Raw genomic sequence first — 13,267 nt, forward strand, 5'->3', positions numbered from 1 at the left:
ATTCGTACCTGAATATCCAAGTTAATTTCGGTCGAAATATATCTCTGGCTGAGTGTTTATTTCCCGAATATGACTTTAGCCAATCAAACCGCGCTTACGCCGTGCATCTCGCTCCCACATTCACGCTGTCTAGCTCTAAAACAATCACGCCCACTTTCATATTTTTCCGCCGTCTGGAGACTTCTTTCAAATTTCGTCTTATTGATATTGTTTTTAACGTTACTATTGTTTTAATAGTGAATTCATCAAATTTGAAGAGATCATTCATAGCTGATACATCACCAGTTCGCCCTGAACTTACAATAGAGTTGTGGAAGTGAGTATTTTGTGTTGATAAATGACACAAAATCCCAACGGTTATATGAATTCTACAGTATGACCCGGAAACTACTATGACGTAAAAAATAATTATTATTTCAAATTATTATTAATCAAACATTGTTTGTCTTTATTTTACTTTTAATCTAGGTATTTCTATGAAAATAAAGGCGATGCTATTATTTATTTTTGAATGCGCTGATAATTAATATTTTAATTTAATATGTATGTTAGTAACTATTTATTTGGTGGATATTATATACTTAGGATATTGGTACCTACCTAATATTAGCAGCCAATGGTAATTAATTTATACATGCTATTATTTTGTGTTGTTGTTCCTTACAATAGTAAATATATAATATTTATTTGGTGGTTTGTAATAAGTTTAATTGTCAATTATAGAAATATATATATATAATAATATACAAATATATATAAATAGATTTTTTTTTTTTGGAAAAAGTATTAATATAAAATTGTTAGCAAGTACGAGTAAGTACCATCATAAAATATTGGAGAAATTACCGTGACGTCGGTTAGTAATTGAAGTAGTAGATACCTTATAATATATTTTCTCAGAAGTGAAAAAAAATATGTAAGTATGTTCAATTATTAGAATGGTACATTCTTAAATCTTGTGAAATATTCGTTCAATAAAAAAATAGTTAATTACTTAAAAACTATTTTATTACTTAATCCGAAAAAAAACCGAAAAAAGCGATTGCCGCGTGTTATTATTACATACGAACTTGGGTAATTACGATCATTAAGTATTTAAATAGTAGAGGTAATTATTAACAATTATCGTGTAAATAAATATTACATTTGAGGCGCGTACTTTTTGACCACTCAGTAATCTGTGGGCCGTGCAGCAATACGCTACGGTCTTAAATCCCGAACGTCCATGTTTTGTCCCGAATATCCATTATTCTGAGAGCGCTAAAAATTTCCCGAATATCCACAGTGAGTACTTGTAAATAAAACGCATTTTCTGTGCATTTAATGATTTATACCAGTATATTATTCTTGGAATCTATTCTTAGATAATGTTGCAATCATACAGTATAAAAAGAATGATTGATACATCTACTGATATTAAAATATACGACAGTGAAATTTGTTTTTCGTCTCCTGTAAAATTGACATTTGGTCTATTCGGGAAACAAATCCTATAGCGACGTGGGTACGAAAACCCTTGTAAGAGTTCGTAAAATAAGTTATTATACTAGACACACATGTTGGGTGGGTCACATGGGTAAATTTAACTGCCAAAAATGCAGGCATGCAAGGGGCCTTCTTTTCTGAATACCTACCTTGGTGGAAGTAGGCTGTTACTAAAAATATACATCATATTCAGTAGAGATTGGGATTAGTTGAAGTAATAATTTTTATAGTATGTATCAAATTATGAAATAATTAATATAAATTTACCTACGCAATATTTACCAAGAGAGAAAGTACACAAAGAAAGATTTATTTGTAAACGGATGACAGAAATTAATTAATATAATTAAAAAATACATATTGAAACAATTATTAAAACAGTGTATAAAAACTTTTTATTTCTTAAAAAATCAGCCTGAAGGATACACAACAAAAATACTAATATATGACACTGAACTTAAAATTCAAGGTACTCTACTATTTAAAATGTAAAAAATGATTTCATTGATCTGATAAAAATATACAAACTTAGGATATCTAATTATGAATTGAGTAGCAATGCAAAAACATAAATATAATGAAAATTGTGTAGACATAAAAATATATTACTTATTACAGTATAATTAATATAAAGGCGAATGAAATAAGAACAGTACGTTCATCCGATAAAAAAATGAGATTTTAACCAGCTAAGAGGGGTTGGAGAGTTCCTTGTTTCTCCATCTTATCGACGTCTGAGCCACCGCCGACGAAGGAACCATTGATAAATACTTGTGGCACCTATGGACATAGAAAATAAAGATTAACTCTAAGAAAATGTTACATTAGTAAAAAGATGACCTAGCACATAGAGTGGCTGTCTTTGTAAAAGGCATATTGTTTTATCAACCAATGGTTTAGTTTAGTTAGACTAATAGCCAACAACTTATTCAACGTAAAAAAATCTGTTAATACAACTTCCACTGATGGCCAATAATTCTGATTAGGATCGAATATGGTAATCTACTTTTAAATTTACTTTCATAATATTAAACTTAGATAAAGATATTTTAGAAAGTAAATTACCATATTCGATCCTAAGCAAAGCATACGGTCAGCCGCTAGGCAAACGTGTGTGAATTATTTTTTTACAAGAATGCTTCTTCACGTATTCATGTATTCATACAACCAAACAATTTACAATACTTACAACTCTAAAATATCAGATATAGAGATATCTAATGCAATGAATGTAAAATGCAATGCCAACAATGATAAGATTGTAATATTAGATAATTGTAACAAGGAAATTGTAAGAATTACTTTATATTTATCGAGATTATAATATGCCATCATAATGTGGTAGATAAGACATATTATGTTAAATTAATATATTATATGTAGCTGAATATATATATATATATATCAGTAGCGACTCATAAAGAGATAGTCAAGCATTATCTTATATTTATTTAAATCTTTATGACATACCGCCTCACAAATTTTTTTAAATAAGTAAATACTATAAACAAAATTGATTATTATTTTTGTGTATTCTTCCAAATTAGTATATTAAATAATTACACAACAAAAAAAATGCCGTTTGATTTGTTGTTTGGTAATAAAAATAGGTGAGTACAGTAAGTATAGATAAAATTGATCTGACAACCACAAATAACAATGGTTCAGATGCTCATATAACCACAGCAGATATTGTAAAATAAGAAAATAAATAAAAATATTTACACAATGTGCTGATTGGACTGGTGTTTACGTGGTAAAAGAAACTACAAAATTATAAATATATTTTGTATAAATTTAGACAACTAAAACTGAACTTTCGTAATGTGGTTATGATCACTTATCTTTTCACAATAGTATACATAATTTTATTATAATATTATCTTCATTGTTATTAGTATACCCAAACGACAGAAGACTAGACTCATTTTATGGCAACAGTGCTAATGATTCTCATAAGTTGTGTAAACTAGTATAACTGCATACCTATATTGCAAGTTTATTTCTTAGTCATAATTCTATTTTGGTGTGCCAATAATGACTGCATAATAATATCTAAGTAAAGGTATGTATGTGATCACCAGATTGAGCAATAAAAATTTGGGATAGAAGAGGAAATATATCACCCCCTCCCAGCAAGAAGTATACAAATCCGGATGTTGTTCAAACACACGTTAGATATAAAAACTGATCCAATGTGAACATACTTATATTCTTAATATTGGCATTATTACTATTTAATTTAAGAATATCTCAAAATCACCAAATGCATCCAATGCCCAGATTTTAATTCAACAGCAACGAACTTTTAACCCGGGTATTCATCAGCGAGCCATAACTGTAACCATTCCAGATACTGTAATCAACTCTAGGTGCAAAACAATTATTTATTAGGCTCGCGAATTAATTATTTGGCATCCATACTTGTTACTGTATCTGCAACGGTCATAGTTACGGCTCGCTAACGAATACTCGGCATAATAGTGCCTGTACACGTGCATGGATTTATTGGCGGCAATGGTGTATATTTTAAACTATCGTGACAATCACTGATTACACGTAAAAGTGCTGACTGTCTCTCCAATCTCCTTCTTTAAGAGTGAGCGAGATGCGATGTTGTCATTTTATAGTGCTATTTTGTACCATTTGACAGGTAGTGATAATCAGTAAACTTGAAAATTCATTCGTAGTTGGTTTTTTTGCCGGCAGGTTCGCCACTATCGTTCTACCGTGCAGGTGTAGATCGAAATAATTCTACTGTCGCATGAAAATTCAGAAGCTTCCAAACTTTTTTGATTCATGCATGCAATCTTGCTAACTGCAGGATAATTACATGTTTAACCATACATTTTCTTACTGTCAACAGTAAATCCTTGCACGTGTAAACAGGGTAGAACATATTGTATTTTGGCGCTTAAAACAACTGATTGCAATATCACTTCTGGCAGCATTTGAAAATATTTTTATATCTCTCCTGGCTTCATTTCAATCATGTTATGTTTTTCGGTATTAGCGGGAAATTATTAATTTCATTTAATACTACTTATGGCTAGGTACAAACACAAATTGAAAAGCAATGTGTATTTGCCAGACCCAGGATATGAACCTGGGACCCTGTGACAGTATAAGCTGACGCATAAGCTACACGGCCGTCGTGTGGGTATAATAATAAGTTAAATAACCAATAGTAATAGAGATTTGAATAAATAAATAATGAAAATATAATGTGTACATCTAATAATATATGGCGATATTACATATTATTACAAAAATTAATAGGGGACAGTAATCTTTGTATATCTGTTTTAACTTAGTCAGTTAATAGCTGACTCATTATTAAATAATTATAAGTTGATAAAATAATAATTAGTCAGCTATTAACTGACAAAAGCTTGACAAGTACACTTGGACAGAGCGCCATCCAAGCGCACTCGTACGGGACATCTTCATACAAATTACTCCTATCCAAGCTACTTGGACCGCTTTCTACTCATCCAAGCTAGCTTGGATAGGAATAATTAGTATGAAGATGTCTCATACGAGTGCGCTCGGTCCAAGTCAACTTGGATTGTACTTGGACCGTGTCAACGCGGCTTAAGTTAGAACAGATATACAATGATTACCGTCGCCTATTAATTCAATTTGTAATAATATGTAATATCACCATAAACATAATGAACCAAAACAATTTTCAATAGAACACATTTCCGTACCGTCTTTGATCCTGTAATCTCTCCCAGAGTAGATTGGATTGGACCGCCATCATCCCTCTCATCTAGCTCGAAGACAGTGACACTCTGATGCAGTCTTTTGAAAACCTGAAATCGTTAAGAAACATTTTGACATATTTAGCAGTGTAATGGAACTATGATTTGTTGTGATGTTTTATAAGGTGTTTAAACTTAATGTTTAATCTTTTAATATGAGCAGAATAAGAAAATTTTATTTATTGATCACATATTTTCTTATTTCTTCCCTGGAAGTAAATTTTAAAAAATTGCACAACTTATTCCTTTATGGCGGGGTCGACAAGTGAATAGGAAAAATGGTCAATATCACAGGTGGGTACCTACTTATGAGCAATGTTATAATAAATAGGTAGGTATGTACATTCACAAAATATTCTACAACTGTAATAATTACCTAACTACCCATTTATAATGTTGTGCAATATTTATGTCATTTATTTGTGATTGGTCTTGATGTGAATCATAAAAAAAATATTTTATATAGGTACCTACTCTGAATCAAACTTCACTGTTTGAATGCAAACCAAATTAATTACAAGTTTGAGAGAAAAGAATCTATATAGGCTGAAGCACCAATTCAATAAATATTGAATGTAACAATAAGACAGATGTGCGAATGTAAAGTTCAAGCGGGAAGCAAGGTTAACCGGTTAATTAAAATGAAACAAGTGCGTCATTACAAAACAAAAACAAAATATTATTTACCTCTTTCGCGAGTTTACAGTAAGGGCAGTAGGATTTTGAAAAAATCACCACCTTACCACTCTTGATCATCGTCTGAACTTCTTGAGTGTCTGCCATGATTACTGCGGCGCCGGAACCTCCTGTGACATATGAAATTGCGGAACCCATATTTTTACAGCGCATAGGGCTCAAAGCCAACTTCGCAGCTGTATACAACGTCATTTTTACAGCCGTGTAAACACTGCCAACAAAATCTAGGTATTTTTTCCAAGCTTTCAAATTTGTGTATTCTTCACAATGATTGATACACACAAAAAGTGCCAAATTTGAACAGTTATGACATTTTAAACAAAAGAACAAAAATTTCTTTTCAAATTTAGAATGAAATCTAACCGTGGTCCAGGTATACTCGATCATATTGGATACTAGAATTGGTGATTAATAACTGCCATCTCTATATTATTCCGTAAAACATTTTTTGAAATTGACCGCTTACTGTATGATGGTAGATTTCTGAGATAAATGCTAGTAAATTTGTTCATTACAAATTATAGAGATGGCAGTAATAACTGTGAAAGTGCAATATGAATTTAAAAAAATATGATTATTGAAAGTGAAGAATACCTCTAAAACTAACAATTTACCATAATATATAATATAATATATATACCTTGCTGGTTTTCAACAAATGAGTTTTTATATTGTTATGGAGGTTTGGCTAAACTGAAGGTGGGCAATGTACGATTTTCATTTGTATGAGCGTCTCTATGAGCAATGAAAAAATCAAACTTCACTGTTTAAAACTCTTATTATATCAGCCTGCTAGATAGTAGGTACCTATTTATTTAATTAATGGGCGAAACTTATCCTTAGGTGAAGGAGATGAACTGCTATTTTTACTCTGTATTGAGCAATATTGTTGTTTGGATTTTATAGGCTATCCATGGAATAAGCCAAACCGAATGGTTTATTACCCTCCACACTTACGCTGTTTCCGTTTACAACCATTTACTAACTAGTCGAGTGTTCATGGAAGTGCTTGAGGAACTGTATATAGACTTCGCTTCGTGTTCCGTTATGCTTCACTCAAATCATAGTGTTCGGGTATGCACGCTTATTTGGATCAAGTATTCTTTCTACCAAAATCAGAAAAATATTTTTCTTTATGGTCAGTTTTTGATAAGTTTGATGTCTATGGGACTGTGTACTGTCAAACGCGGCTATAAACATAAGTATTGTGAAGTGTACATGCAACCGAATATTCAATCGTTTCTTGACTTCCAGTGAAGACAGAAGAACTTTTAATACCCTCAGTCCAACCGGAATACAAACAGTAAGTGATTTAATATTTATCTGTACTGTTTGAATAAGTCATATCTATTTTATTTGAACTCAAAATTTGTTTCATTTAATGTGCATGTTATATGTATTTATATTTCTTTAGCTTCTTCGTTGTAATGTATACGTGCTAAATGATCGTATACCATTTCATTATATTATTAATTATTCCCCTCGTGGCCTGATTCAGTGACCTTATACCACAAAATTAAAGTGATTTATAACTTTAACAATTCATTTCTTTCATATAATAGTACCTGGTGATTGTCTTAGAAATACACCCTAATCGTAGTTTTTATTTTTCTAGAATAATGAAAGTCAGCGAGGAACAACAGCATCTCTTGATTGATTTATTAATCGGTAAGTGGATAGTGCCAAATATTTGATATCAACAAAAGTTCATTGAATACTGACAATTATCTTGTAATGGTCTGAATCATATTGTTATCATAAACATCACATTCAACTATCATGGCTTTGTCCATTATCTTAAATACTATTTACCACATTTCCATTATGGATACGAATTCTTTTTGAGAATTTCTCAATCTGCATACATAACCTGTTCTATTATATATTTTACAGAAAATCCACGGCTTGTAAGTAGCCGTTTCACACCATATTTTACCACAACGGACGCGATGCGGCTATGGACGGCCATTAGCCATAAATTGAATTCCCGGGTGGGTGCTAAAAAAGATGGATCCGGCTGGCGGAAGGTATTTATATACACATTAATTAATTTTATTATAATCATATGATTACACCAAATATATGAATACACCCTCAGAGATGAGGGAATTCCTTCAAATACAATTGTAAGATATATTTAATAGCCATACCACAATCGCAAGGGGTGGATACTCAACTTTTTCAGTCATACTTATTTATTTTCATTGAACTAAGAACACAATTTACAGGCGGTGCAGGTTAGTTTTTAAAATTCAATTTAACTCCGCCCAAATCAAACCAAAATTGATACAAGATTTTATTCTATCTATAAAATATCAAAAATGTTGTATGGTTTGATGATATAATTTTGGATATTTTATAGATCAACGAATATTTTGTTGACTTATTTACTATTGCTTGGAGAGTTTAATTGAATTTTAAAATGTAACAAACACATCCACACATTGTAGTCTTTGGTCAATGAAAACAAAAATACATTGGACTGACAAAGTTTAGTGTACACTATTTATGTCGGATCTTAGCAGCTTACCTCCACCCTTCGCCACTGCCATACCATCATATGAGGCAGTTTCCTAATATGTCATTATTGTTTTACAGACGTGGCATGATTTACGGCAAGCTGTAAAAAATAAGCAGTCGAAAATACTGCTGTGGCGATAGCAAACTGGGGGCGGTCCACCGTGTAATGTGGAGTTAACCGCAGTGCAACAGAGGGTGGCGGAGATGTTGACGGAGACCGTATCGTCAGGTCTCCCTAGTAACGAAGTAATAAGAGAGAGTATTGTAAGTTCACATTATTTTAATTCTGCGATATTAACCAATGTGAGTTCAAACCTGCTACTTCATTCTTTATTAGTTTTTGTTTGATTTTAATCAGTTTACGCATATTCAAATGCAATACATATATAATGGTACCATAACATAAGTCAAGGATAAATAATTTGGTACAGTTTTCATTACCTACATGTTTTCTTTAACTGTTATTATCACTCAGGTAAAAAAAAGCATGCTTGAATAAACTCTAATCTTTTTCTTGGAATATAAAATTTCCCTTTTTTTGGGGAAACCCTATCTTGGGAATGGATTATAATCTGCTGATATGATTTAAATGAACTCAGGTAAATCTACTTTCATACCTAAGTGATTATTTCAGGTAATACTACTTCATGAAGGTATACATATTAGGTATACCACAGCTAATTAAACTCTTCATAATTCATGAAAAGGATAATAGTATGCCGTTATTTATTTTAAAATTTATAGAAAAGTATCTATTTTCAATCTTATTTTTATAATGGATAATAATTATGCTGCGGGTAATCCGACCATGCTGTATATTAATAGAATACTAGATCCTGTTATTGGTGAATAAAAGGAAAGACTTTTTGTCATTTTTAATGTGGACAAAATAATAAGAAATTAAAATATAATGCTGTCTTCTGATCCTAATCTGTATCCTTTCCAGGTGATTACGTCGGCGACATATTCACCGACAACGCTGACGGCAGGTTTGGCTGCAACGTCACCAATTATGCCGGCAACGTCTGTGACAACGCTGATGGCAGGTTTGGCTGCGACATTAACACCAGTAATGCCGTCCACATCAATGAGGCCATCAACGTCACATGCAGAGGCGACCCCAATATCAATCACACCGCTAACAATTCTGTCCACCACCACTACTACCACCCCTGCAGCTCCACCTTCACGTCTAGCCCCTAAACGGTTGGCATATTATAATGGTAATGACCAAACAGCGGAGTCAGTGGGCCCTCAACCACGAGAGCTCACACCTGTTCAAATTGCAGCAGAAATGCTTGTTTTAAAACAGAAGAAAATGGAGTTTCTTCAAGAATCAACGAGGACTCTTGAAGTACTACTTAAAGACCTAACAATGGCCATCCGCGAATCAACAGAGGCTAGACGTGAAGGTCCTTAAAGTTTTGTTTGTGACCAATTGTAGTTTTAAAAATTTTTTTTTTCATTTCATCAATTTCACTCTCTGTCAAGTCATATTTGAAATAATATATTGTATTTTGCTGCATTCAATTACATTTGATAGATTTTATTGATAATTTACATTATTAAGCGTTATGAATATTAATTTTAATGTAACTGTCTGCTTTCTATAAAATTACAATATATGACTTTAGATAGGAAATGTTTATAATTTTGTGTGAGATTGTAACTTGTGCTATATATAGTATTGTTTTTTTTTTTAAACATAGTATATTGGTTGAAGTATGCATGTTCTTTTCGTTCTTGTATTGACTTTTGATCTTGTATCATTAAATAAAAATGTACATACTCTCATACAATAGTTTTTTTTATTTATATGTTATCTCTTATTGATGATGAAGAGTATGGATTATTATTCCAAAATAGGAAGAATAATATTGGGTTATATATACATAAAGCAACAAATTAAACACAGGTGCACGATCACTTCAATTTATAAATGGTATTTATTTATCATGATACACATATATTTATTTTACATAAATTGATTCAAATTCAAAAATTGGTGATTATAAGATTGCATACAAATATCCAATTAATATTATAAAGAAATATATATAAATGCAATCATACCTTTACATAGTTGTTACAAAATGAATTTATATATTGAAATACATAAATTATCGAATTAATTTTGGCTGATGATTATGCGAACAATAATTATTAATCAAAATATATATATGTCTATTAAAATCAACAGACTTTATGTGATTTTATGGCCATTTCTTGTTGTGATTCTATAATATTTAAATGAATAGTAATAGAATTCTTATCATTTTCATGCTGAAATAAAATTTAAAACATTTTCAACGGATCAATTTTCAGTTACAAAATATTTTTATTAAAAGTGGCTTCAAATATACCAAATTATTGTATTGCAATTCAATCTCAGACATCTTAAGCAAAGCAATATGATCAAAACGTGAAAATCTAATTACATATTTGTTGATGTTTACTTGTACAGTTGTACGGTGCAGCGAAGAGTATATTGTTTAGACAAACTTCTCTCAAAACTATAATATTCGTATTTCTGCCATAATGTGCTGCTCCTAAGCAACGTTTGGTCTGCCTATCTCTACAGGACGTCACTGCCTATAATGTCAATCATGTATTTTTTATAACTTGTTTCTTGATATTTTTTGTTCTCATTTCTTGTTATTATGTCATAATAATAAAATTGACAATACCATTGTTATCATTTCCATGATTTGATATTTTTCCCGATAAACGGATACGGGTTTCGTTGTTATAACATTTTCAACGGATCAACTTTCAGTTGAAAATGTCGTAATGGTGAAACTGGTATCGCCTGTTTGAAAATAGATGTGGGAAGGTACATACGTCAAAAATATTAACTATTATTGATTAAATGCTCCATCAATCTGTTTCTCAGACGTCTTCCTGCACGTAAGATGGGATTCCTTCGTGCAGACTCGGCGGAATCATCATTTTCATCCATTATAGATGCGTCCATTCCGTCATTATACAAACTTTCTTGTAGGTGTGGCACAGGAATCCTACTGGCAATACACATATTGTGCAAGACAGTACACGTGTTTATAATTTGGGAAGCCTTTGCGGGGGAGTAGTGTAATACTCGATCTGCCAAAAGACATCTCCACCTCGCTTTTAAGACGCCATTACAGCGCTCGATGCAATTTCGTGCACGGATGTGCATCCTGTTGTATGACTCTTCAATAAAATTATCTGGAGTGCGCACCGGCGTCATCAACCATGGCTCCTGAGGATAACCGGCATCACCTAAAATCAATTTTAACTTGTAATGGTTTTTCATTAAAAATGAACAATAAATTCTCACATCTTATTTTTAACATTACTTCTAAAACTCAACCCAGTCGCACATTGAAAATCGTCTCGACAGTGACAAGAGTCATAAATCAACACTGGGCACAATGTAGTTTGGTTCAGATGCGCGCGCCGCTCCGGATTACATGGCAGTCGTGGCACATATAAAACCTTGAAAAATATTTTCAACATCAAACTATCTTGATTTAAACTGAGAATAGTACAATATGAAATAACAAGTGGTGTATTTCAAATTCTTTCTTCCAATTTCTAGTTTATATTTAGGTATGCTACAGTGTGACGCTTCGGCCATGTGTATCAGCAACAGTCATAAAGAAACTTCAATGAATCACATAGCAGAGTATATTGTGTTTATTAATAAAATAAGATGAATCTATGCATTAACTCCCAAGTTTTAATGATATTATTGTATCAAAGTTGTATTAAGAAACAAACATTCAAAATATATGTTCTATGTGATATGTGTATCTAATAATAATGAAAATGAATAGACAACTCACCGAGCAGCCAACTCCTATCTCTGTTTACATGCTCCATCACCGATTTCATAGTCGAGTGGCGCCAAATGTATGAGTCATGGGTGCTTCCAGGGAATAATGCGTTGACATTCAGGATTCTTAAATCCGCATCGCAAACCTATAAATTAAAATAATAGGTGAAAAAGACTATTCCAGCAAATGATGTAAGTAGATATAAGATATAAATTATCAGAGGAAAACACTTACTAATTGGACATTTATTGAGTAATAACTCTTCCTGTTCACGTATATGTGTGCTGGTGAAATTCGGTCTTCTTTGTGCGGACTCACAATAGCGACATGTGTGCAGTCAATTGCACCACACACCCCAGGGATCTGATATTTCTCGTAGAATCTGATGAAAATTGAAATAAGTTACTTGACATTGGTACTTACAGCATTGTTATGAAAAGGAGTTTGATTTTATTAAAAAAAAACTCAATCATAGGTAAACATCCTGAATAACATAATATACGGAGGTCGCTAAGCAGATGAAATGGCTATCGGTTGGACATATAGCTTGGCGAATGGAACACCTCTGGACAAATGCCACCCGAATACAGTGGTACCCAAGAGCACTAAACGACCACAAGGACGGACGCCCTAAAGGCTGCAGGATAGACAAACGCATAAAGTGCGGTGGCTGTATGTGGCAGCGAAGAACTAGGGACCGAGAACACGGGAAAAAGCCTGGTGAGGCCTTTATTCAGCAGTGGATTGACCATGGCTGGTGATGATGGCTTAAAGCATAATAGCTAGCAATAAATCTTGAGTGTTAGGATACGAGAAGTTGATTGCTCACCGTTCTTTTATTGATGGTATGAGTGCCTCATTAAAGAACACCCATTCATTCAACAAATGGCTATTGATGGCAGTTGTCACTTTTTCAATGGCATTACTCATTGCTCCCAGACTGAGGCCAATATATACCTCCTCACCAATGCCCCGCAAGTA

General features: G+C 32.5%; 1 protein-coding gene and 1 long non-coding RNA gene across 2 annotated transcripts; one reads left to right on the top strand and one right to left on the bottom strand.

The window, feature by feature from the left end:
• Nucleotides 1-776: 776 nt before the first annotated feature.
• LOC147068322 (glutaredoxin-like) lies at nucleotides 777-6,128 on the bottom strand. Its single transcript, XM_085953315.1, has 3 exons — nucleotides 5,940-6,128; nucleotides 5,199-5,303; nucleotides 777-2,265 (listed from the first exon to the last, which is right to left on the bottom strand). Exons 1-3 carry the CDS (start codon nucleotides 6,099-6,101, stop codon nucleotides 2,167-2,169), a joined length of 366 nt encoding a protein of 121 aa, XP_085809441.1. The 5' UTR covers nucleotides 6,102-6,128; the 3' UTR covers nucleotides 777-2,166.
• A 996-nt stretch (nucleotides 6,129-7,124) lies between these two features.
• Nucleotides 7,125-10,265, top strand: LOC147068323 (uncharacterized). The gene is made up of 5 exons (XR_015071400.1): nucleotides 7,125-7,251; nucleotides 7,564-7,616; nucleotides 7,842-7,975; nucleotides 8,547-8,732; nucleotides 9,415-10,265. It is a non-coding gene; the product is annotated as an uncharacterized LOC147068323 (long non-coding RNA).
• Nucleotides 10,266-13,267: the final 3,002 nt, after the last annotated feature.

Source organism: Rhyacophila brunnea, unplaced genomic scaffold (assembly GCF_057557595.1).
Source record: "Rhyacophila brunnea isolate RB1 unplaced genomic scaffold, BYU_Rbru_1.0 scaffold_3, whole genome shotgun sequence".
NCBI classification, from domain to species: Eukaryota; Metazoa; Arthropoda; class Insecta; order Trichoptera; family Rhyacophilidae; genus Rhyacophila; species Rhyacophila brunnea.